Source organism: Rhipicephalus microplus, chromosome X (genome assembly GCF_043290135.1).
Source record: "Rhipicephalus microplus isolate Deutch F79 chromosome X, USDA_Rmic, whole genome shotgun sequence".
Classification (NCBI taxonomy): domain Eukaryota; kingdom Metazoa; phylum Arthropoda; class Arachnida; order Ixodida; family Ixodidae; genus Rhipicephalus; species Rhipicephalus microplus.
In genome coordinates, this window is record NC_134710.1 from 156,540,267 (window position 1) to 156,563,245 (window position 22,979).

Here is a 22,979-nt window from a genome sequence, read left to right on the forward strand (position 1 = left end):
CTTCGTTTTCTGGGACAGCTTGCCAGTGTCCCGTCTAACTACAGTACCTCCAACTTCCACTGCACACTCTCTCATGATACTTGTCAGATTATCCATGCGATAAAACCTATGTACAGTTATCGCTGTCCCTTGTGTGTTGTTTTTGTTTCTTGCGTCTTTTGCGTTCAGTAAGTTTTAATCAGTATGCACCATCTAGACCCTCCAAAATTTTTTTTGATACAAAAGGATAGAAACTTCGCTATCGTCTACAAAGCGTATCTCCTCGAACACTTTGAGCTTTTGGCTTCCTACACCTTAAGTTTGTCGCACTTGTCGATAAGTTCAGATGCCGGGAGTAAAGAAGGTGTTGAGCAAATGTGTATTTCAGGACAATCCATACAGTTGTCTTGTTATTGTAATTAAAGGTATTTACGTGCTGGTGCGCGCAACGCTCAACCGACAAATTTTTTATTGGAGAACCACTTAGCCTTTTCAGCGTCCTTCAATTGAATCATAAGCAGGGTGACAACAGGTATGGTGTGGCAGACATGACTAATATTAGTGATGCAATTAGACTGAAACTGCGCGTGGCCACTGCCCGGTGCAAGTGTTGAGTAAATGGGAGTTGCGTCACAGAGTCTTTGCTCTCTTTGTTTAGTTAAAAGGTTTTACTGATTGTGACAATGAATATTGTTCGTACATTTATTGATGATAGTATCAAACGAGCCTGAAGTCTTAAATGGTTAAGATTTAAGTCCGGCTAAACAACAGTCAATGTGCTGGAAAACGTTGACAACACTCGACGACACACTGCGGATAAAGCTGCATGGCAGCTCACAAAAGTAACAAGGCGAGAATTATGAGAGTTACGAGAGGCTCCAGAGTAGGAAAGTGACTTTGGAAATTGTTTTCAACGGTTTAGCTACTAAATAAAATAGTTGAATGGCGTTTGCGACAAAGTGTGTTCGATTTTTAGCTGTTTGCTAAGTTTCAAATCGATTATCTCAAACCCACGTTTTTATTACTGAGGTACCATTATTTCCTGGGCATTTAAAGATGACCAGTTGATTATTTTTGTTTGTATTCGGGATAAATGTCTACAGCTACTATTGAAATTATGCACTCCACAGTTTTTGATTTATAAATTTTTGTAGATTCGATATATTTACGTCCGCGTGGTTACAAACTCTCTAGAATTTTAATGTAAGTAAAAATTTAGTAAACCTGCGTCAGTTGAAAGAGCAGGAGATTTGAAAGAAAATTATGTATGAATTATGTGAATATTTTTGTTAGTCGCCGAGAAAACAGTACCTCAAAACTACCACAAAATGCATGGGACGTATAGAGCCGACCCATTCCCTTTGCTTTATAGTGGCTCTCTTCAAGTGTAACCACGTACCAACTTGTATAACCAGCAACTGTTTTGATGGAGTAGTCGACGGGTATAAGCACGTGCTGAGACAGGTCATCCTGCGCTTGATGTGAAGCGGTTTGGTTCCCGAACGACAAGAAATGTTCGAGCGCGCACGAGAAGGCGCACGAGAAGGCTTGTTCACCACAGCCTGTCCTTATGTTGATGGTCTCCTGGTCTGCCACAGTAACGTCCAAGACCATAGCTTAAACCCTAATATTAAACAACAGAAGACAACGAAGTCACCACAAGTTATTCGCTACTCACGCTTTAGCTCATCCACACTGCATGACGAGCTGCGTTCGTGCGTGCGTCTAATATGCTGTGTGTTAGGTAGGAATAGGTAGGTGTTCGACAGTCCCTTGAATAAGGAAGTACACGTTGTAAATGCGACGAAAGGGCCGGGGTCTGGTAAACAGCGCTGATTTCAAGCCAACCGTCTAGCTGGGTTGCACCAGCGAAATTCCAAGGTACCGTGTTTGAAATGCTTATTCAAAGGCAGCTCACCCTTCCAAAACCCGGTATCCACACATTGTTTCGGAGATATCAGCCACTGCTTTCAACTTGCAGCAACACATTCACTACGAACAAATAGCTTGGAAAGCAGAGAAAACCACAGCCCCCGCTACACGCAGTATACACTCACAAAGGGTCACATGGAACGTGCACAGAAGCAACGCTGTTTCCTGTGCCGTTATTTCATAAACGCTACGAGTTACCGTTTCGCTGTCTATTTAAGGAACGGTGACACCTTTTAGTTCTTACAAAAAGCAAAGGTTTCAAAAACGCATTCCGTAAACACGGTGGCTATGCTATGCTCGGAGTTTCACGGCGTTTTTAAGTCCCATCTTCTTTTATTCCTCCTGACTCGTATACCTGACTCATCCCCACTCTCACTTTGCCATACCTTTACAATACTATACTATGCATGGCTATGTGTATGCCGTCACGCTTTTGACCCACCTCTTGATGGCTGACAGAGCGGCAGAGGCCACCAACGTTGCCGTGTGCGACGGTTGGAATGTCACTGGCAGGCGGCATCGACATGGTTGAAGTGGTCGTTTTATCTGATGATACAAGCTACTTGGCAAGTACGTGCTTTCTGTGGCACATAGCCATTTTTCTGCAGTCTATGGATCACACCTTACGCCCGGTTTAAAGATCCGTGCCGTGTAAGAATGATTTAACCACAAGCTCACGTGCAAGTCATTGTTCAGAGAAGGTTCCTTTTAAGAACTGTTTAGGGTCTAGTTGGTGCATTTTGATTTAAACTTACTGAGTGCAAAAAGGAGATCAAGACACAAGGATGACACACAATGGACAGCGATAACTGGCTTTATAGCTTTAGCGCAAGCATAACTGCCGAAATGATTTCAGATAATGAATAAAACGAAATGTTTTTACCTGCATCTTATAAGCAGTATCCTTCACTCTAACGCTGCCAGATTATCAGACTTTTTGTATTTACAGGTGAACGTTCGCAGCTTAACGGGCGCGTTTTCATTTTTTTTCACTTAAAATTTTTCCGACATTGCTTGAAGCCTAGACGTTTTAGTTTCAATTCTTTGTAGCCCCCGAGTTCAGCACTTGTAATTCTTATACTCACTCTTGTTCTCGTCATCTATTTCGGTCCAATGAGACGTGCCACATTGTGCGTGGCTAGTGGCTGTAATTGTCTGCTTAGTATGCTAAGGCGGACGGAATTCCAGTGGTGATGCCTACGACTTCTGATTTGGAGCAGTTTTTGGAGCGGCAAAACTACCGCTATGAAGCCCTGTGGAGCATCAAAAATTACCATGTTGGAGCAGGTTTTTGCATCTTGGAGCGTTCTCGAGCAGCTGTTCCCACAACCTGGCGGAGAAGCTAGTTGCATTTACATTCAAAGCACCTAAATAACTTTTACAGACTTTCAAGAAGACCCAGAAATAAATATTTCAATTTATTAGAAAAATTCTTGACAAATTACTCAAGAATCACTATATATTTCAGTGAATAATGCAAAAATAAGGGTATCAAGCACTTTAACGGTCTCAAATAATCTCTCGAGCAATTTTAAACTAGCAAATAAACAAAACACTAGATACTGAAAATTGTACTTTATGAAATGACACTCCAAATTTACACCTATGTGCTTATCAGCAGAAGTGGCAGCCAAACACGGGGACATACAACGGTCAGGGTTGCCAGATGCTGCCGAGAAAACAAGCCAAAACTCACCACAAAAGACGCCCCAAAAAAGTGAAAACAATAAATTCTTTCATTCTTGAAAATATTCTCAAACACAATAAGAGCATCACTAAATTACAAAAAGAAGTTTACAATCACCCATTTGTTTTGTACAGTGAAAAAAAATTGCCCGCAGCTTCCCTCGGGGGAACACTGAGGAGGATGCGGAGCATATAATTGGTTAACGGGGTGTTAAAGTGCGACTTACTTGGGTCGATGGCTAAATTGGTTAACGTGGTTGTGAAATGGGGTGTTAAATTGCGACTTACTTTGGTCGATGGCTAAATTGGTTAATGTGGTTGTAGGAGGGGGTGTTAAATGAGTGAACACGTACACACGTATGCGAAAGGGCGGCGCTGGTCGAAGGGACGTCGATCATTGTGTTTGTGGATTTGTTGGAATTCTTTTCACCGCGACCTTGGACGTCGACGCGCCGTACAAACCAACCGACGAGCGGCAACTGAGCGAGCGAGCGCCGACCTTGAGTATATATACAGCACGACGGCACATGCACTGTCAGCTGTCGATTGTTCGAGAAGGGGGAGAAGCGCAACGGCGCATGCGCACGCGTCAGCTGCCGATGTTCTCGAAGCGTGACGGCGCATGCGCGCTACATTATACAGCTAGCGAATGTTCGTGAAGAGGAGAAGCGCACGCGGTGTGTAGAGGAGGAAGGGTGCACAGATGGTGGAGGAGTGAAGCGCGCGCGGTGTGTAGAGGAGGAAGGGATGCACAGATGGTGGAAGAAGGAGGAGGAAGCTTGCGGACGGCGCCGCACTACAAGCCTCGAGTATTAGATGCTCCGCATCTAAAATTGCAGAATTATGAACGAAGGCACTATGTTTTAACACTGTCTCCATTCAGATGCCGCGTTTTTCACCACACGATTAATGCTACTTGTTGATTCCCTCAACTTATGTTTGACGTCAACAGTCAACTGTAAATGTGCAAACGGAGAGGCAAAAGAACGGGGGCGTCTCCTCCCAAGTAACGCAAAGGGGGGGGGGGTGTCATCTGGCCTATACATTGACTTCGTAGGACGAGGGAGGCACTGCATCAACCTTCGCCCACCTCGATAGGGAGCTCTGCGCACACCTATAAGCTGAACTACTCAAAGTCACCGACAACATGCTCTGGTGAACAAGAAACGTGCATTAGTGGACTTGAGGATCACTAAAATAACTATACTTGCTGGAAAAGTATGAATATGCCCCAAAAAACAAAAAAAGTGACAAGCGACTGAAAAATTGCTCTAGCGACTCTGCAAAAAAAAAAAAGCCCAAATCCACATAATATACACGAAGCTGGCAACGCCAGCAATGGTGCATCAATGCTAGAATGTCGCACTATCGCTACTGCATTTGCCTAGCACTACGCAAAGATGAAAGCCAGATTCTTTTTCTTCTCGATCGAGAAGGTTGGCCGCAACATGACATCACTTATTTTGACCCAAAGAGACAAGTTTCTCCGACACAGGTTTACTTCTTTGTGAGGCCTCTCTATGCAGCAGCAAACGCATTCTACTGTTTGCGAATGCGCGAACTACGGCTTCTGCATCCGCCGCATTGCTTAGAAAATGGCGATCTGCTTTAAGCCAAGCTTCTGCACAAGTATCTCAGGTTGCATTGAAGGGAGAATAAATTAGAAAACAAACATCGCTGTTCTTTTGAAGCCAAGCTGCATACAAGCAGGATATTCTGTTTGTACGCCAAAATCTCTTCGTGCCCTCAAGGTAGTAGTACAAAAAAAAAGAGTGCAATCAGCATTGACAGCCTTGCCATAAAAAACCTACCTACTAAACTGGCCTCCACCATATCATTCCTGAGCTGTGGGCTAAACAGTTTCGCTGGTGGTCTACGATATGATTATGAGAGACGCCATGATGGAGGGCTCAAGAGATTTCCACCATCTGGTGTTCCTTAACGTGCACCGACAACACACAGTACCAGGCCTCAAGCATTTCACTTTTTTTAATTAAATGTATATAAAGAGAGGTTGGTGACAATGCGTGGCGCCGGCTACTCCTGTCCTCTTGCACAAAAGTCGGCATCGCATATTTTGTAGGAAACACATGACTATACAAATGTGCATAAATCTGCACAGAAAATTTGACATTCTAGATATCTATTGCTAGTTTTCCCATACGTCATTAAGAAACAGAAGAGACAGATATTTTTTAGCGGCTCGCGTGTGGCTATCGCAAAACTTCGCTTTAATTACGTGTCTAGTGACGCCTAAAACGAGCTAACGGCAGCGGCTTTGGAACAGATGACGTCCGCAGATGAATCGCCGAAACTCTTTTAGGGGCGAAGCTCCTTATTGCGGCACCCGTTCGTGTCCGTAGTATGTAACAAGTATAACATTTTGAATTCCAAGGTGGTGCCTGTGAGAGACTTCTTCTGTGCGTTGTTGAACAATAAAAAATAGTGCTCTATGTGCATGTTAATGGTTGCTAATGGAGAATGAGAGACAGGAGCATTCGGCTGTTAGTTAACGCGCAGGCTGCAATCACCATTAGCAGCCATTGGCATTACATTGAGCACTATCTTGCAAGAAAGGGTTACTACGTTATACTCGCTGGGTGTAACCTCCTTAGCTTTAGAAAGGTTTAGCGAGCGTTGAGCCGCAGTGCCATGAATACAATGAACTTGTATATACCATGAATGAACTCGAGGTGGTTAAAAATGGGAAGTAGATACGAAGCGCAAGCCGTAAGAAAGTAAAAGCCGAATTCTCCGCCTCTCATTTCCCATTAGCAGTCATTGGCATGTACATTGAGCACTATCTCACTGAAAAAGTTTGCTACGTCATACTTGCCGGGCGTAACCTCCTTGGTTTTCGAAAGGTTTAGCGAGCGTTCGGCCGCAGTGCCATGAATATAGTGAACTAGTATATACCATGAACTCGAGGTGGTTAAAGGTGGGAAGTGGACCCGAAGCACAAGCCGTAAGAAAGTGTGCGTGTGCCACCTCTCGTTTAGTCCTTGGAATGTCCGCTGGATGGCGGTGCTTCTATATGGGGAATATATGATGAAAAGATGCGAGATGGTGGTACTTGGAGTGTTGAATAGATGGACGAACGGACACATAGACAGATGCATGGATGGACGCATGAACGGACGTAGGGGCGGCTGCATGGACGAACGCAGGGACGGACGCACGAACAGACGCACGCACGGACGGGCTGTTGGACGCATGGACGGTCACACTGACGGACGCATGGACGAACGGAAGCAAGAACGAATGGACAGATGAATTCTTCGCCCTACTCTCCATCACTCACTCCGTGGATATGCTGCCATTTTTTTCGCTCCCCAATGGCCTAGGTGTGACGAGCTATGACGCAGAATGCATTCTTTATTGCGATAGCAATTACATGGACAGTCTCGGCTGGATTTCGCCACTAGTGTCGGCATCGGCGTCGATGTTATACATCGTATATGCATACGTATCTAAATTTATGAAAAGGCAAGAAAGAAAAAAAATCAGAGATTAGTCTCCGGCACGCGGATTCGAATGTGGGACCTCCATGTCGTGAATACGAGGCGTTAAGTTTAGAAACGACATTTGCGTACGAATGCATGTGATCAGTTATATTTTGTGCTAAGTCATGACTGCCTAGCAATGAAGAAAGTGGTAGAAACAGGGTGCGACAGACATTAACAGCGATGTACAACCATGTCTGTTTAATAATGTTTTCGTAAAATTACACATTTTATTTTGCTATGAAAAGCCATCAACTGTAGACAAAAAAAAACTAATTACCTAATGCACTTTAATGCTGTATACTGCTGTCTAATACCACTCAAACTTTTCTTCAAATGTTATTTGGACATAATAATGCAGGATACAGGAGTCTCAACATACACAGTGTAACATAATAAATCGAATTGAACGTTTCACATAGCATGATCATACGCGAGCTCAGCATATTTTTTACATTGTGCGATTTGGCATTTGGCGAAGTTTTTGCACATCATGTAGCTACTTTGCCAAGCGAATTGTAGTGTGGTCCCAATGGTTCTATAGCGGTACAAATGCAATACAAACTCGCAGTGCACGCAGTTTAAATTTTTAAGTTTATTTTTATGAGATACACTGAAGCGTTTTTTTATAAAACTACAAAATACGCAAGGTATTTACTATTTCCTCTTGGGACTGAGAAAACCCCCCATATTTTAAAGCTAAATATATTTTGCCAAGACTTTAATTCGATGCAGAAACTGAACGGCTGCAAGCGCGTAAGCACCAATTATGTCAATTGCGTCAGTTTTTCACTAGCCTTGGAAGTGAAACCACAAAGTCATGCTTAATTATATTTCGAGCTTTCAGAGAAACTATGATGCCAGCGATTGGGCAATGACGACAAAAATTGTAAAGCCACAAGCTATCAAACTATAAAGGCTTGTAATGGCTCAATCAATAAAATGATTGGCGCCCGTCAACAGCTAACGCTGACTTAAAAGCTGCCATAGCCATTATTATTTCATTTACGACTCTAAGTATACGTAGTGCAATCGAATGTTCCGAATTTAATCATTACCAAAGTTGTATGTCGACGCCTTTCACGTAAGGAGATTGTCTATGAGATGCCAGTGCGCGTTATTTCGCCCATTCTCTAGACGAGCCAGCTCAAGTTGGAGCTTTAAGTGTTTCTTATTTAATCTTTGACGTACAACGAGGACAATCAGTGCGTATCGCATGTACACACTTAAAATCTACCGCGCCCACAAAACTCACTTTCAGGACCTGGGTTCATCAGCGTTGCTAATCTCTTTATTCACACCCATACCAATTTATCCAATGGGCTAACGTTGCATTCCACTCGGTGAGCACACCACATCAAGAAAAACATCATATGGCCATAAAAAAACATACGTAAAAAGGGGACACTCCCGTAGGGCCCTGCGGCTGAGGTACTGCGCTGCTTTCAGAACCACGAGCGGCTAGTCAGACCCAATAATGTCGTCAGCATAAATAAAACCACAAAAACTTTTGTTCCGATGCTGGGATTTGAACCGGTTGCCCCACGCTTCGAAAGGGAGTGTCTTCACCACTAGGCTACACACCCGAGCTGTGATAAATGAAATACATATACAGTAAATTTAAACCACACGAATGTGTACCCTCTGTGCAAAATAAGTGCAGAAAGACAACACGTTTTAATAAAACTTAACTGCTTTTTGTGGTAACGCATTAAACAACCTCAGCGGGACACGGTGTAGAGCTGATATTAAGAATTGCGCAAATAAATAAACTTTTTCTTCGAAAAAACTTGATGCCAAACTTGGGTCTTCATGGTTCTCCTGAGGCCACTATTACATGTGTTGAGTAGAGTAGAAGCGCGCACAGCTATGCCATCCAGCGGTTGGTTAGACCCTTCCTTTCTCGGCCGCAAAAGGGCTCGAGTGGTCACTACTTACGAAAGTATATATCTCTATTATATGAAACCATTCTTAGCAAGGTACGTTCGTTTCGACAGATTCATCGGGAACATGGCATAATGTACTGAAGAACTAAACGAAAACGAAGAAAGCCCACGCGATAGTCTCTTAGTTATGATGCTTGACTACTAATCTGTTGCCAATGGTAGGGGCCCATTAACTTAGATTTTGGTACACGTTGAAAAAACCCTCCGTGATCTAAATTTACAGAGCCCTTCAATACAGTCTCTCATAATGATATATTGGTTTTGGGACGATGAAACCCAACAATTATTAAATATAACAGGCAATCGTGCAATTCGGTATAAGTTGATCATTCTTAAATATAGTGAAAAAAAACGTAGCATAAACGCAGGCACACACAATTATCAGTGAATAAATTTAATTTCAATCAATGACCGGGTTGATATGCTCTCTTCACTACAGAAACCGAAAAAGATCAGTGTGAAAGGCAGCAACGGCAAGACATATGCTATGATGCTGAAGCCAAACGTTAGTCATTTAAACACAGCCATCTCTTTCACTTCATGTTTTTCAAGGACACACCTAGTAATATTTATCTTCACAGTCTGATATTTAGGCAAATATCTTACTTCTCACAAGTGTTCCGAAACACAATGTTCTAAAATGAAAAGAAAATCTGCATCATATATAAATGTATGTCTGTGTGCATGTGATAAAAATCCTATGACAGTAAGGCTCCTGTCACCTTGTGGAAATACTTCACCCAAATTGGCGTCACACTGTTGTGACTAGTTGGCGAAATTTGTTGATTACTTTTCCAATTATTGACTTGAGGGCGAGTGTTTGGATTGCAGGGTGATATCGTGTGCCAGTTCATAGCATAATAATGTTTTGAAAATCACAGAAGTTGCATGTGGTTCGAAATGTTTATCATCGGGCTTGGCGGGCAGAATTTGAGCTGATTGCGCCCGGCACGTGCCAGATGCAGTGGAACACAGGCATGGAACATGACAGGGAAATGACACAATTTGAATGAAGGTGTGCTAAAGCAGAATCTGGTCAGAAAAAATTTGCAACCATTTTGAAATACGGTAGCAGAGAGCTTAATGTATGCATGCGATGAATGGGGCGTATCTGTGTATTTCATGAATAACGAGGCCCGAAAAACAGTTTCGGCTGTGTGCAAGAAGAGGCGCCGCAGTGGCTGTCCCAGTGTTGTATGCTTTCATACAAAGAACAGGTCACTATCCCGATTTTTTTCTGAGCACATTTCGACAAAATCAGATAAGCACGAAACACTACGAGTGGAATAAGGCAATGTGCGGGCACAATTGAGATGACTTGCAGCTTTTCAGAAAAACATGCAGCCGAATCGCACTGTCATTCAAATGTTTTGTCACTTCCATGTTACGTATAGTTAGGGTCTGACCCAGTGATTGCGCTTTGTGCGCGCCTTGAGCGATCGGCTATATTTCGCCCGTCAGGTTCGATGGTGAGTGTCTCAAACTAAGTGCAGAATCTGCTGTTTCTCAAAAAAAATAGATATGGCATGCACTGCAACATTGTAATATGAACACTTGCCCTCAAGTCTGTAATTGGCAAGCTAGTTGGCAGGTTTCTGTCGGTTGGTCGCAGCGGTGTCGTGCCAACTCCAGCATAGTATTTTCACCTCGACGTAGAGTTCACATGCGAAAACGACAAGAGCCTTACTGTGTGTGTGCATCCATGCATGTGTGCGCGCGCGCGCGCGTGTGTGTGTGTGTGTGTATGCTTAGTGTATGGCGGGATTCAGATGCCGTTATGTGCAAGGACACATCATGCTGTATTGTGGGACAGCCCATCTCTGTAAAGTAACCATACTTCTATGGACGCAATGTCATGAAACAAGAGAGCACTTTTCAGTAGACTGCCCCTGATAGTACACTAATATATTTTTCAGTTTGCAGCCCACTACCATAGAACCAATGAGCGGTGATGGCGTAGTGGTTAGGGAATCCGCCTCTCATGCGAAAGGTCTGTAGTTAAATCCCGGTGCCGCGCAGTTCCAGACCGGATAAAAAAAAATCCGCGTGGTGGTGAAACTCTACTAATAGGCCTGGGGAGCGGCCTAACTGGTGACCACAGCCAGTAAACGCACTCTCTCACCAGAGAAGGATTAACCACCCTGGTGCAGTATCTCGGCACGAACTCCCACATGCATACGTCAATTACCTCAACGCCCTCAGTGTCCACCAGCTGCGAAGCAACTGACCATGGCGGCGGTCAGATCTGCAACGCAGCAGAGGGTGCTAAGAACCTCTGGATCTGGACAGGCCCCTGTTGGAACCTGAACTTGGCAACGTTTAACGCTTGAAACTTATCTAGCGAGGCAAGTATAGCTGTACTATTCGAGGGGCTAGAGGGTGTTCCATGGGATATAATAGGCTTCAGTGAGGCCAATACGGTGCTACACAATCGGCACATCTTTTGCTATTGGGGCTTCGATGACAGAAAAGAACTGAGAGTGGGTTTCCCAATTCACAGGACCATAGCTGGCAACATAGAAAAATACTATAGCATTATTGAAAGGGTGGTAGGTATCGTAATTAAACTCAATAAGAGATACAAGTTGAAGGTAGTACAGGCTTACGCGCCTACATCCAGCCATGATGACGCTTCAGTTCAAAGCTTCCATGAAGACGTTGTAGTGGCAGCGAGCAAGGCAAAACACAGTATATTATACTGATGGGCGACTTTAATGCAAAGTTGGCGAAGAAGCAGTCTGGAGACCAAGCTGTAGGAGATTATGGCATCGGTATTAGAAATGCCAGAGGAGAGCTACTAGTAGAATTCGTAGAACGCAATAATATACGGTTTTTGAATACCTTCTACTGAAAACGAGGAAACCGTAAGTGGACATAGATGAGCCCTAACGGCGAAAACAAGAACGAAATAGACTTTATAATGAGTGCACACCGAGGCATCGTGCAGGATGGGGAAGTGGTTGGCAAGGTATGATGCAGTGACCATAGAGCGGTACGGTCTCGAATTCGCCTAGACTGGAAGAAGGACCGACAGGAATTGATACGCAAGAAGCCAATCAATGAGCTAGCACTGAGAGAAAAAGTACAGGAATTCAGAGTCTCGCTTCAGAACAGGTACTCGGCTCTTATTGAGGAAACCAACCATAGCGTAGATACAATGAATGAAAATCTGACGAGTATCATGACGGAGTGTGCAGTGGAAGTTGGAGGTACTGTAGTTAGACTGGACACTGGCAAGCTGTCCCAGAAAACGAAGAATCTCATCAAGAGGCGTAAAAGCATGAAAGCCCAAGTACAACAGACAAAATAGAGTTGGCCAACATTTTGAAGTTGATTAATAAGCGTAAGGTATCCGATGTAAGAAGGTATAACATGGAGAGAATTGAACACGCTCTGAAGAACGGAGGAAGTGTCAAAGCAGGGAAGAGGAAACTTGGGATAGGCAAGAATCAGATGTATGCACCAAGGGACACGGAATGCAAAACAACTACCAATATAGATAGGATAGTTAAAATAACGGACGAGTTTTACAGAGATCCGTATAGTAGCCGAGACAACCACGAGCTTGCTATAAGATCTAGCAGTAACCCAGACGACTCCCCACCAGTAATGATACATGAAGTCAGAAAAGCCTTGGAAAGCATGCAAAGAAGTAAAGCTGCTGGTGAAGATCAGGTAACATCAGATCTGCTGAAAGATGGAGGACAGAGTGTGTTAGAAAAACTAGCCACCCTGTTTACGAGGTGTCTCCAGACGGGAAGAGTACAAGAGTCTTGGAAGAACGCTAAAATCATCTTAATACATAAGAAAGCAGATGACAAAGACTTGAAGATGTACAGGCTAATCAGCTTGCTGTCCGTAGTATACAAGCTATATACAAAGGTAATTGCTAACAGAGTTAAGAAAACATTAGAATTCAATCAAACAACGGAAAAAGCAGGATTTTAAACAGGCTACTCAACAATCGAACACTATAATACTATCAATCAGGTAATAAAGAAATGCTAAGAATATAGCCAACCACTATACATAGCCTTCATAGATTACGAGAAGGCGTTCGATTCAGTAGAAATATCAGCCGTCATGCAGACACTGCGGAATCAGGGCGTCGATGAAGCATATATAAACATCCTGGAAGAAATATACAGGCGAACAACTGCTACCATAGTGCATCATAAAAAAGCAGCAGAATACCAATCAAGAAGTGTGTAAGGCAGGAAGATACAATCTCCCCAAGGCCATTTACCGCGTCCTTACAGGAGGTTTTCAGGGGCCTAGAGTGGGAACAGTTAGGGATAAGAGTTAATAAATAGTACCTTAGTAACCTGCGCTTTGCCAATGACATTGAATTCCTGAGTAACTCAGGGAACGAATTGCACCTCATGATTACGGAGTTAGACAAGGAGAGCAGAAAGGTGGGTGTTAAAATTAATCTGCAGAAAACGAAAGTAATGTACAACAACCTCGGAAGAGAGCAGCGCTTCGAGATAGGTAACAGTGCACTTCAAGTTGTAAAAGACTATGTCTACTTAGGGCAGGTAATAACCGCGGAGCCGAACCACGAGATTGAAATAACTTGAAGAATAACAATGAGGTGGAGCACATTTGGCAAGTACTCTCAAATTATGGCAGGTAGATTGCCACTCTCCCTCAAGAGGAATGTTTATAACAGCTGTATCTCGCCGGTACTTAGCTACGAAGCAGAAACCTGGAGGCTTACATAGAGGGTTCAGCTTAAATTGAGGACGCCGCAGCGAGCAACGGAAAGAAAAATGGTAGGTGTAACCTTAAGAGACAAGAAGAGAGCAGAGTGGGTTAGAGAACATACGGGGGTTAAGGATATCATAGTTGAAATCAAGAAGAGGAAATGGACATGGGCTGGGCATGTAGTGCGTAGACAGGATGACCGCTGGTCAATAAGGGTAACTAACTGGATTTCCAGAGAAGGCAAGCGGGTTAGGGGGAGACAAAAGGTTTGCTGGGCAGATGAGATTAAAAATTTTGCGAGTATAAAGTGGCAGCAGAAAGCACAAGACCAAGTTAACTGGCGAAACATGGAATAGGCCTTTGTCCTGCAGGGGACGTAGTCAGGCTGATGGCGATGATGATGATGATGATGATGATGAATCGTAATTTCCCCTGTACTAAATTGCTTGCGCTACAGTCAAAATCCTTTCACCTATAGGCCATTAGTATCTACAGGCTTCAATATAGGTCCGCTTGCTTGTTTGCTTTACCCCTCGAAATGTTCCTCCCTCTCCCTTACTCGCAAAGGCATTAACGATTGAACTGTGTGCTAAAGCTAGCGTGTCCTGCAGAGAAACGGGTGAATAGCAGACAGGACAAGGTTAGTCAATGTTTTCATGCACCATTCACCAAGAACACTCGTGAAAATTCACAACCGCTGCTGTAAGTCCCTACAAATGTGTTTAATTAAGGGCTAGAGTTAATTTCCTCCTCGACTATCTTCCACACTAGATAAGGAGGGAAGATGCTTGGGGTTCGCAATGGGTCCCCTCGATGACTCGAGTGCACGGTGGCAGTGCGAAGAGAGAGCCGTAGTAAGGTGAAGAGACGCTTTATTACAGCCTCAGGCGTCTGCCCGAGTCCAAGCCCGAACCTCTGCTCTCTATTTCACATGCAAACAACCTTTTTTCAACCCTCGGTTGAACAAAGGGTCTCCCCACAAGCCAATGACACGTTGGGCTTGGATCACCACAACCAATCGCGAAAACACTTTCATAACAGGCACTGCAATGGTAAATATCACGTTATGAAGTACAACACGAGAGGGTATAGGCTATCCACGTGTCACTCTCTCTCTCATACCAGGCTGACCTCCGTTGGTAGCGATTCTCATGCTTGAGTTCCGTCAGTTCTCTCATTAAATGTTGCTTTGTAGGAACCTCCTTAAGAGCGGTGAGTACACTGTTGGGCTCTGTGCGCTTATCAAGTGTGCATGCGACAGCGAGGCGCACCGCCATCTTAACAACAGTTGGTAATAACGTATAGCGAGAGAGGATATGCTCGTCTTTGCGCCGCAATCATTGTCAGCCCAGTGGTCGTGTCCCCGCGGCATTCTCAACACACGTGCATGCCAGCAATGACCTAAACTCAGACGACGGCACCTGGCCTGCTTCTTGCCAGACGCTCTTCCAAGTAAGCCTTCCCCTTCTAGTCCCAAACGGGGTGCGACCTTGACGGCTCCACTCGTTAACCGTGTGAACGAAGGAGTTTCCTTTATTCCTTATGCGCAGGTCTCCCGCGTTTGCCTTGCGGAACCGATCAGCTTCGTTAGTTGACGGGTCGGGAACTGGCTCCGCGCTCTGCATCAGCCGCATTAATTGTGCTACACACAACGCGCCGCTAATGGTTACCTCATACTAACTGGCCAGTTAACAGGCTCCAACTTTTTTTTACATTCCCTAAACAAGCTCGTGCATCCTTCTTACACTTCACAAACTTGCTTACAGGCTCAGTGACGTCAACTCGGCGATCAGTGACGCTGTTGAGGCCTGGTTTAGACCAATCGACAAGCTTCGTGCTGCGTCACGTCGCCGATCACCGTGTTGACGTCACTGAGCATGGAAGGAAGTTTCTCAAGCGTAGGAAAGATGCGCGAGCTTATTTGGGGCGTGTAAAAAAGTCGGGGCCTGTTGACTGACCCTTTAAAATGAATCATCACACATGCAGCTAGTATACTGACAGATGGGTGGATTGTAATTGATTGCTAAGCACTCTTCTTCCCTCTATCCAGATTCGTGGGACTGAAGCGCTCGAATCCAGAGGTGACTTTATGGGCGTGTCTTGGAGGCAGCGTCGAGGACGGGCCAAGGTTCGTCGCACTTGTCAAGGAAAGGCGTACGCGAGTGACGTTCGCACGTAACTCGGCGGAGTGGCTTCGTCGCAACGAATTTCAAGGGCTGCTCATCTACTGGAAGTACCTGAAACATGAGCACCGTATCAATTTCACCGTGCTGCTGGCTGATCTGCACAATTCCTACATGAGCGACGGCCTTCTCCTGTCGGCGGTGCTTCCCATGAACACACGGTTGCGGCGTGAGTCGTATCTACGTACAGTCCGTCTACGAAAACCTGGACGTGGTGCTGGTGGACGGGCACCGGTCGCTCGACCCGCGCCACTTTCCATTGGTGACGTGCGCGACGTCCGTGCGCACTCTGCTTCGCACGTCGCACCAAGGTCAGTACGGCCTAATGCGTGTGCTCGACGACCTAAGGCTCGAGACAGACGACTTCCGCAAAACAGTTCTCAGCGTGTCCTTCGCGGGCGTCTCGTGCACCCTGCGCCACAGAAGCCTGCACCGAGTGGGCGCCGCGGCCGCGGGGCCCGGTGCGCCTGGCGAATGCACCAACGAGTCTGGGCTGCTGAGCTACGTCGAGGTGCAGGACAAGCTCCGCAACGAGGGCTGGAAGCGCTCTTACCATCACTATGGCCACTGCCCATTCGCCAGGAAGGATCTCCAATGGGTCGCGTACGAGGACGAGCAAAGCGTGGCCGACAAGGCCATCGTGACCTCCATATGCTTGGGTCTGGCCGTCTGGGATGCTGACATGGACGACATTGCGGGCGTTCTGGGCAAGCCGCGTCCCCTGCTGCGCAAGCTCCACGAAGTCGTGCACACGAGCGCGTCGCAGCATAAGATCCCCAGCCCGTCGAAGTCGTACCGAAAATTCTTTTAGGGCCGATAAGGTAGAAAGCAGGGGCCTGCCATTTCACCCCAGCCTCTCTCTGTACTGTTCAGACGATTATGTGAAGATGCGTATAAAAGATTGTTGGCAAAGCGGAAATTTTGCCATTGTTTGTTCTTTTTTATTGTACGAACGAGAAAGCGATAGTTGTTAGCAGGAAAGATTACGTTGATTGTTGCTGTAACGTTTCTTGATATGTTCGTAATCCTTTATTCGCAGCTTCGTGCAATAAAGTATGATGCTTACGTTTGTAAAAAGGCATGATTAAGTAAATTTAGCAGCTGTCAGTTGAATACTCAGAAGAAAACCATTACTCAATGATAGATCATGCTTTTTTATATAATACAAGCACGAAAAAAAACTAGTACGCTTTGAACTCAACTAATACAACATTCGCTGCTCCTTCGTCCTATGTAAATACCAGGTAACTAAAAATTGTTATCTGACAGGCTTCACGAACCTTCATGAAGTTTAGTTATGGATATTTATTGGCTATTAACGTAAACAGGTAGGTTTTACTGAGGCATATTATGCCACCCAGACGTGCAACGTAAGACTCTACGGTCTTAGTGGAAAGGCACGGCACACACCTGACGTTGTGTTCAGCTCCTGATTCCACGAGCTGAACGTACAGCTCGTGGAATCGCTGGCGGCTCCTCTTCGTGGAAGTTTGACAAGCATCGGCCATTTTCAGCATGATGCTACGCTTCACCTCGGCTGCGATGTAGGCAGGAATTACACTCAGCAGCAGCTGTTCCTGCAGGAGAAAGAAAAGAGATTACCTTGGATACCTTAGTCACATTACTGTGACGATGAAGAACGGAGCCGTCTAATCGATAAGATGGAACGCTTTATTGGGTGAACGTGTGCCCGTAAGGCAAAACGCTCACAGTGAAATGATAGTGGCGAGCACCATCGTCGGTCGAGGATAATCAAATCTACCCTAAGAGAAACGCATCGGAAATAAAATACATCAGACATCGTAAACTCCAGGATTATTTCTGATACTCGCGGAAGCTCTATAAGGAAGGTCGCGTCGTATTAACAATATGATTATAAAATTTCTAAACACTCCAGAAAGTTCCAGCACGTTAAAGAGTAGCCTGCGCCGAGTGACAACGCAAATAAATGTTTCACGCAGTGTGACGTGGCCACAGTGAATTATTATGCAATTACACGTGTCACTATCGTCATCCACAAAAAGTAGCACCAGAGAAAGTGCGCAGTTTGCACTTAATGCATCCATCGCTTCTCGTTTTGATTTGATTGATATGTGTGGTTTAATGTGCCAAAACCGCCATATGATTATGAAAGACGCCGTATATAGTGGAGAGCTCTCGAAGTTTCAACCACTTGGGGTTATTTTACGCGCACCCAAATCTGAGCACACAGGTCTACAGCATTTTTGCCTCCATCGAAAATGTAGCCGCCAAAGCCGGGATGCGATCCCGCAACCTGCGGGTCAGCAGCGGAGTACTTTAGCCACTAGGCCACCACGGCGGGACGCGCTTCTCGTTTTACGAATAGTCCCTAGCGTCGCCTAGTTACCTTAAAGAAAAAAAAGGTGGGGGAGGCATTATGGTGGACGAAACCAGACTGAACCAATGGTGCACTTCCTCCAGGCCATAAGCTTCATCATTATGCGCTCAAAGCCAACACATCACAAGTTCAGAAACCTTTAATAGTAAGTGCTTCGGCTGACTCGGTAATTTTGCATCTCTCTGCCATAAATTTCAAGCACAGTTATCATTCTATTGTAGCACTAAAATTTGGACTGTGGCAAATAAAGCTGTCTTTATAGCTCTAGTATGGAGTATATCAAACGGTAGAAAAATGAAAGCAGGAATAGCGAGCAAAAAAAAAGCCATTCGAGAGGCAGCTTTCCTTTTGACATGGAAATATACTACGTGCTCCCTTAATACATGCGGCACACATGCATGCTCATATATTCTCATTCGCAATCTCAAAAAGCACCACAATGGCGAATGTCAGTCGCTATGTGCGTGCGCAACAACAGCTGAAGCTGGGGAGGAGGAATGATAAACACTCGGCTACTGCGGCTGCTGCGCTTCTGCTCGAACGTTTCTTCCAGAGATTGCGAATTCTCTCATGACGAACTCAGAGAGGGCCATTGGCCTCACGTTCCCACAAGTGTGAAAGCAGGAGATCGAGGTTTTAAATAGAACATTGGCCGTTTCTTGGATATATGAGGCGTGCCGGAATGTTTTCCGACAGTGCCCTAAAATGGGTTCCATTACAAAGAAGCGCAAGAAGTAAACAATATAGCAGTATGATGGGTCTTTTAGCTGCAAAGACGGAACTGGTAGTCTAGAAGAGTCACCGTTAACCTCCTGGTCATTTTCGCAGCTACTTCATTCGGATTCATCCGAATTTCTTCACACCTCGAACACCAAGTTTTTCCTTCTTTGCTTTTTACTGCGACAGTGACTCGAAAAATACTCGGAGTTGATATGTCCTCGGGCTTACGTTTACGTTTTGCATGACAATCACTAAGATTTAAATAAACATGATGTTTTCACCTTACTTGCTTTAGATGAAGGGTCCTGTTAATAGCCTCAGAAATTACTTTCCCATGGCCGGAAAACTCGTAAGCCCGATGCATTACAAGCACTCATAAACGTCGAGATACAAAGCGTTCAAGCATGTGAGAGGGTATAAAGTTCACGTTCTTTTTTCAGAAGAAGAAGGCTACTAATTTTGACTGAAGTATTTTAAGGAAGCGTAGGAAGCCGCCACGGAAATTTCATGACACGATCATATATAATTGTCATTCATACATATGGAATACATACATACATATATACATACATATATAATTGCCAACCATGACAGCTTGATAGCACAAGTAGTAGAGCAAAAATTGAAAATCGTCAAGTTTTCGATCGGTTACCCTTATTTTATAAATCGTTGAAAAGGCAAATATTTATAATACGGCAAAAGGAAACATGTGAAAATTGCAAAACATCAAGTGACATCGATCCACACTGCTCAGTCAGATTTGCGTGTTCGCCTGAACAACAACCTCCACATTGTTTTATCTTACAAAAGACGCATAAGCTCGTCGATCTCCAGCTCATGAGTTCAGAGATGTCACGTATCCTGTAAGCCCTCAGAGCTTCTGCTTCTTTCGCGTAGTCTGAGCAAAACAAATGCTTGCACAAACTCCCTTAGGTATGCGCAAGCGTTGCGTCTCTTGCTCATCTCGGTCGCCTTATAGGTTGCTGCGGTTCTGTTTTGTTTTTCCTCAATAAAACTACACGACGTATAAATAGTGATCAGCAAGTGGCAGTATTCATGAGCAAACTTCGCTGTGCATCTGTCAGCGTTTACCACGTAGTGCCCAGTCCCGTCGCCCTCCTCAGTCCTGAACTGTTGTCATGCCGCGACTGTTCAGTCCTGAGTAGCTCTCACGTAATAGGTGTGGAATCATCACACTGCGAGCACACTTCGCCACTGTGCATTACTACAGAAAAAAAAGAAACCCTTGCCGTCACAGGAACAGGCATCTCCTATACTAGTGGTCGAAATATCTTCAACTTCTAAGGGCATGAATGGTTAGCCTTATAGTGGGTAAGACACCTGGCTTTGAGCGGTGGGCTTTAGGTTTGAAACTCGCCTCTGGCAACATTTTTGTTGTGTCTTAGTTGCTGCAATATTACGCAAGAATTTTCAGTCAATTCACCCAAAATATGTGTCTATCTCTCCGTCACACGATGGGCTACATGAATAAAGTGGAACGTTAGTAGCGAATAGCACGATGCTTACGCAATTTTAGGCAAGCCCGGTGAAATTGCTGAAGATATTTGTTGGGGGAATTGCATTGTGTAAGGCGTTACAGACAGACGAACAGGTTTTTTGGAAGAGCCCCTTAAGAAAGCTTACGCATTAAAACTAAAACATTAAATGCTTGTACAACAATATCGCAAATTTTGATTTTATGTGGAAAGTAATAAGGCACTGTCCCCGTGGCACATTACAGCAGGAGAGCCGTGTGCTATAGTTAGCAAAATATCAACATCAACTGGACGCGCTTAATTACCACCAAAGCATTGATTACAGATGGTTAACCAGAGAAGCTGAAATGTGCAGGCTTTACTCGCCGTTAGCCGTTGTTATTACTTTTTAGTGAACCATTGTGGTAAGTAGTGGGATATTCCCAATCACTGGGCTACATAGGCGCTATAGGAGTATTACAGATCATTTATGGTCGAAGAATGAGAGAGAAGGAAAGTGAGGGAACGACTACAGAAATAAAGAGTGGAAGACACACAGAAAGAAAGAAGAAAAAAAAGAGAAATCCATGGAAGAAAAATAGAAAAAAAAGACGGACGAATAGATGGAGAGAAAAAAAAACAAAGGAGAGCAAACATGGCCGTGTATATTGAAATCGAGCAAGGGTTCGGAAAAATACAGCTGAGAGGGTAAAATCACAGCCAAGTTAGGGGCAATTAGGTTCCCAGTAGCTCTGCTGTTACCCAGTCTTATGCACAATACTCGAAACTGGGCAGTATTTTTTAACTACTTTTTCAGATCAGCTCATCATTAGAACACTTACGAGAAAGTGAGCAGATCTTAACATTCCCACAAGAGCATGAGTGCAAACTATTCTCCCTCTTCGACTCCGTATACAGTAATGCTTTTCTGCCTTCTGCTATGGGCCAGGGCCAACGGCCCACGTTACGTTAATGTGAAAAATTCCACCCTCTTTGTTTCTTCATTTATGATTTGCTTTGTGAGGTAGTTCTTCATTGCGCATTGAACATAAATGTCTGATCCAATTCACACAATTTTCATGACGTTTTTAGTAGAATTTGTCACAGCGTAGATTTGTGCGTGCATTACTCGATTTTCGGCTCTCTAGAGAACAAGCACGTGTAGAGTTTTGGTTGATAATCGCTAGCTGACACCTACGCAAGATGAATATACTGTCAGCGGCGAAAGCGACGAATAATCAAAAAGAAAATAATGTATCCGGTGAGAACTCCTGCACACCTCGTCCTTATAATACAAACTGAAACCACTATTCAGACCAGTGAACAGCCATCAAAATACCACCAAAAGTGTCAGTGCTACCAGCAAGTGCAGAAAGCAAATAACGCCTTGGCTATTCATTGTCATTGCCAGCACTGAGACAGTCGGCCCATGCAAAACGGCCTCTGTAAGGGATTCATTACAGTTAATACTGCAATAAAGTGCCGCTACCATGGGAGAAGTGACTATATTTTCGTGTCCATGTTTCCAATGGAGCACCTATATAGCTTTCAGTGCTTGAACTCGTAGCTACATACGCAACGCTCTAAACACGCAAAAGGTTATTCTTACACTAGTCGTGCTACATTAAGTACTGTGTTTACCTCGTAATGTACACAAGAAGTCGCGAGCTTCATGATAGGGCAAGGTGGCGTCATTTAGACTGGGTGGTAATTGTACCTTCATTACGCAATAAAAGTAAGGAAACAAGATAAAAGTATTCTTTATCTTGATGTCACTACTAGAACAGTTTGTCGACAGTGCTAATGTTACACGATTCTACCTTAATACTACAAAACAAACAAAGAGTAACATAGGATACAAAGAGCAGTACAGCTCTCTTAGACGCGCGTTGTCCAAAATATAGTGGTTTTATGTCGTAAATACTATTAAACAGCTGAGCGTAACCATCATTTCAGTATTTCGCTTGTCGCTTAATTTAGCTTGTCGTTTGACGTGGTTGTGACGATGCAAATTTCGCTTCTTCTGCGTAGATAGAAGCTGAGTAAAAACCAAGCTTTACAGGCAACTACAAAAAAAGCTCGAGAAAAATTGTTGAAATGAATACTTTTGTTATCATAAATTTGTGGGACAATCCCAACAATAATTATCATCTGCATCATCACACTGTTCCGTATAATTTACAAATAGAATAACATTAGCTCACATTCTACAAGCCGTACGCTATGAGTGGGGGAAAGTTTGCTTGACAACTCAGATGGTAACAGCTTGGCAAGTTTGCTTTTTCTTTGTACTCATAAGTTCAACAGACAAAACACGCTTTACAGGCAATTACGAGTTGAAATAATAAAGCCTTGAAAAATCCATGAATTTAATCTTCGTATTACAACAAAAAATAGAGGAGACTCCGAACGAGTTTTTGCCATCAGCAGTTCTCTGCTATGCTTTTATAAAGTACCAACTCAGCAAGAGCATATGACAGTCTTCAAGT

General features: G+C 44.2%; 1 protein-coding gene across 1 annotated transcript in view; it reads left to right on the top strand.

Moving 5' to 3' along the window:
* The window catches only part of LOC142775124 (endochitinase-like), a 37,320-nt gene extending 20,573 nt beyond the window's left edge, over positions 1 to 16,747 (top strand). The window contains exons 3-4 of the mRNA XM_075876471.1: positions 15,804 to 16,077; positions 16,127 to 16,747. Of these exons, the coding sequence (XP_075732586.1) occupies positions 15,804 to 16,077; positions 16,127 to 16,747 (895 nt within the window). The remainder of the gene's footprint in view (positions 1 to 15,803; positions 16,078 to 16,126) is intronic.
* The last annotated feature ends 6,232 nt before the right edge of the window (positions 16,748 to 22,979 follow it).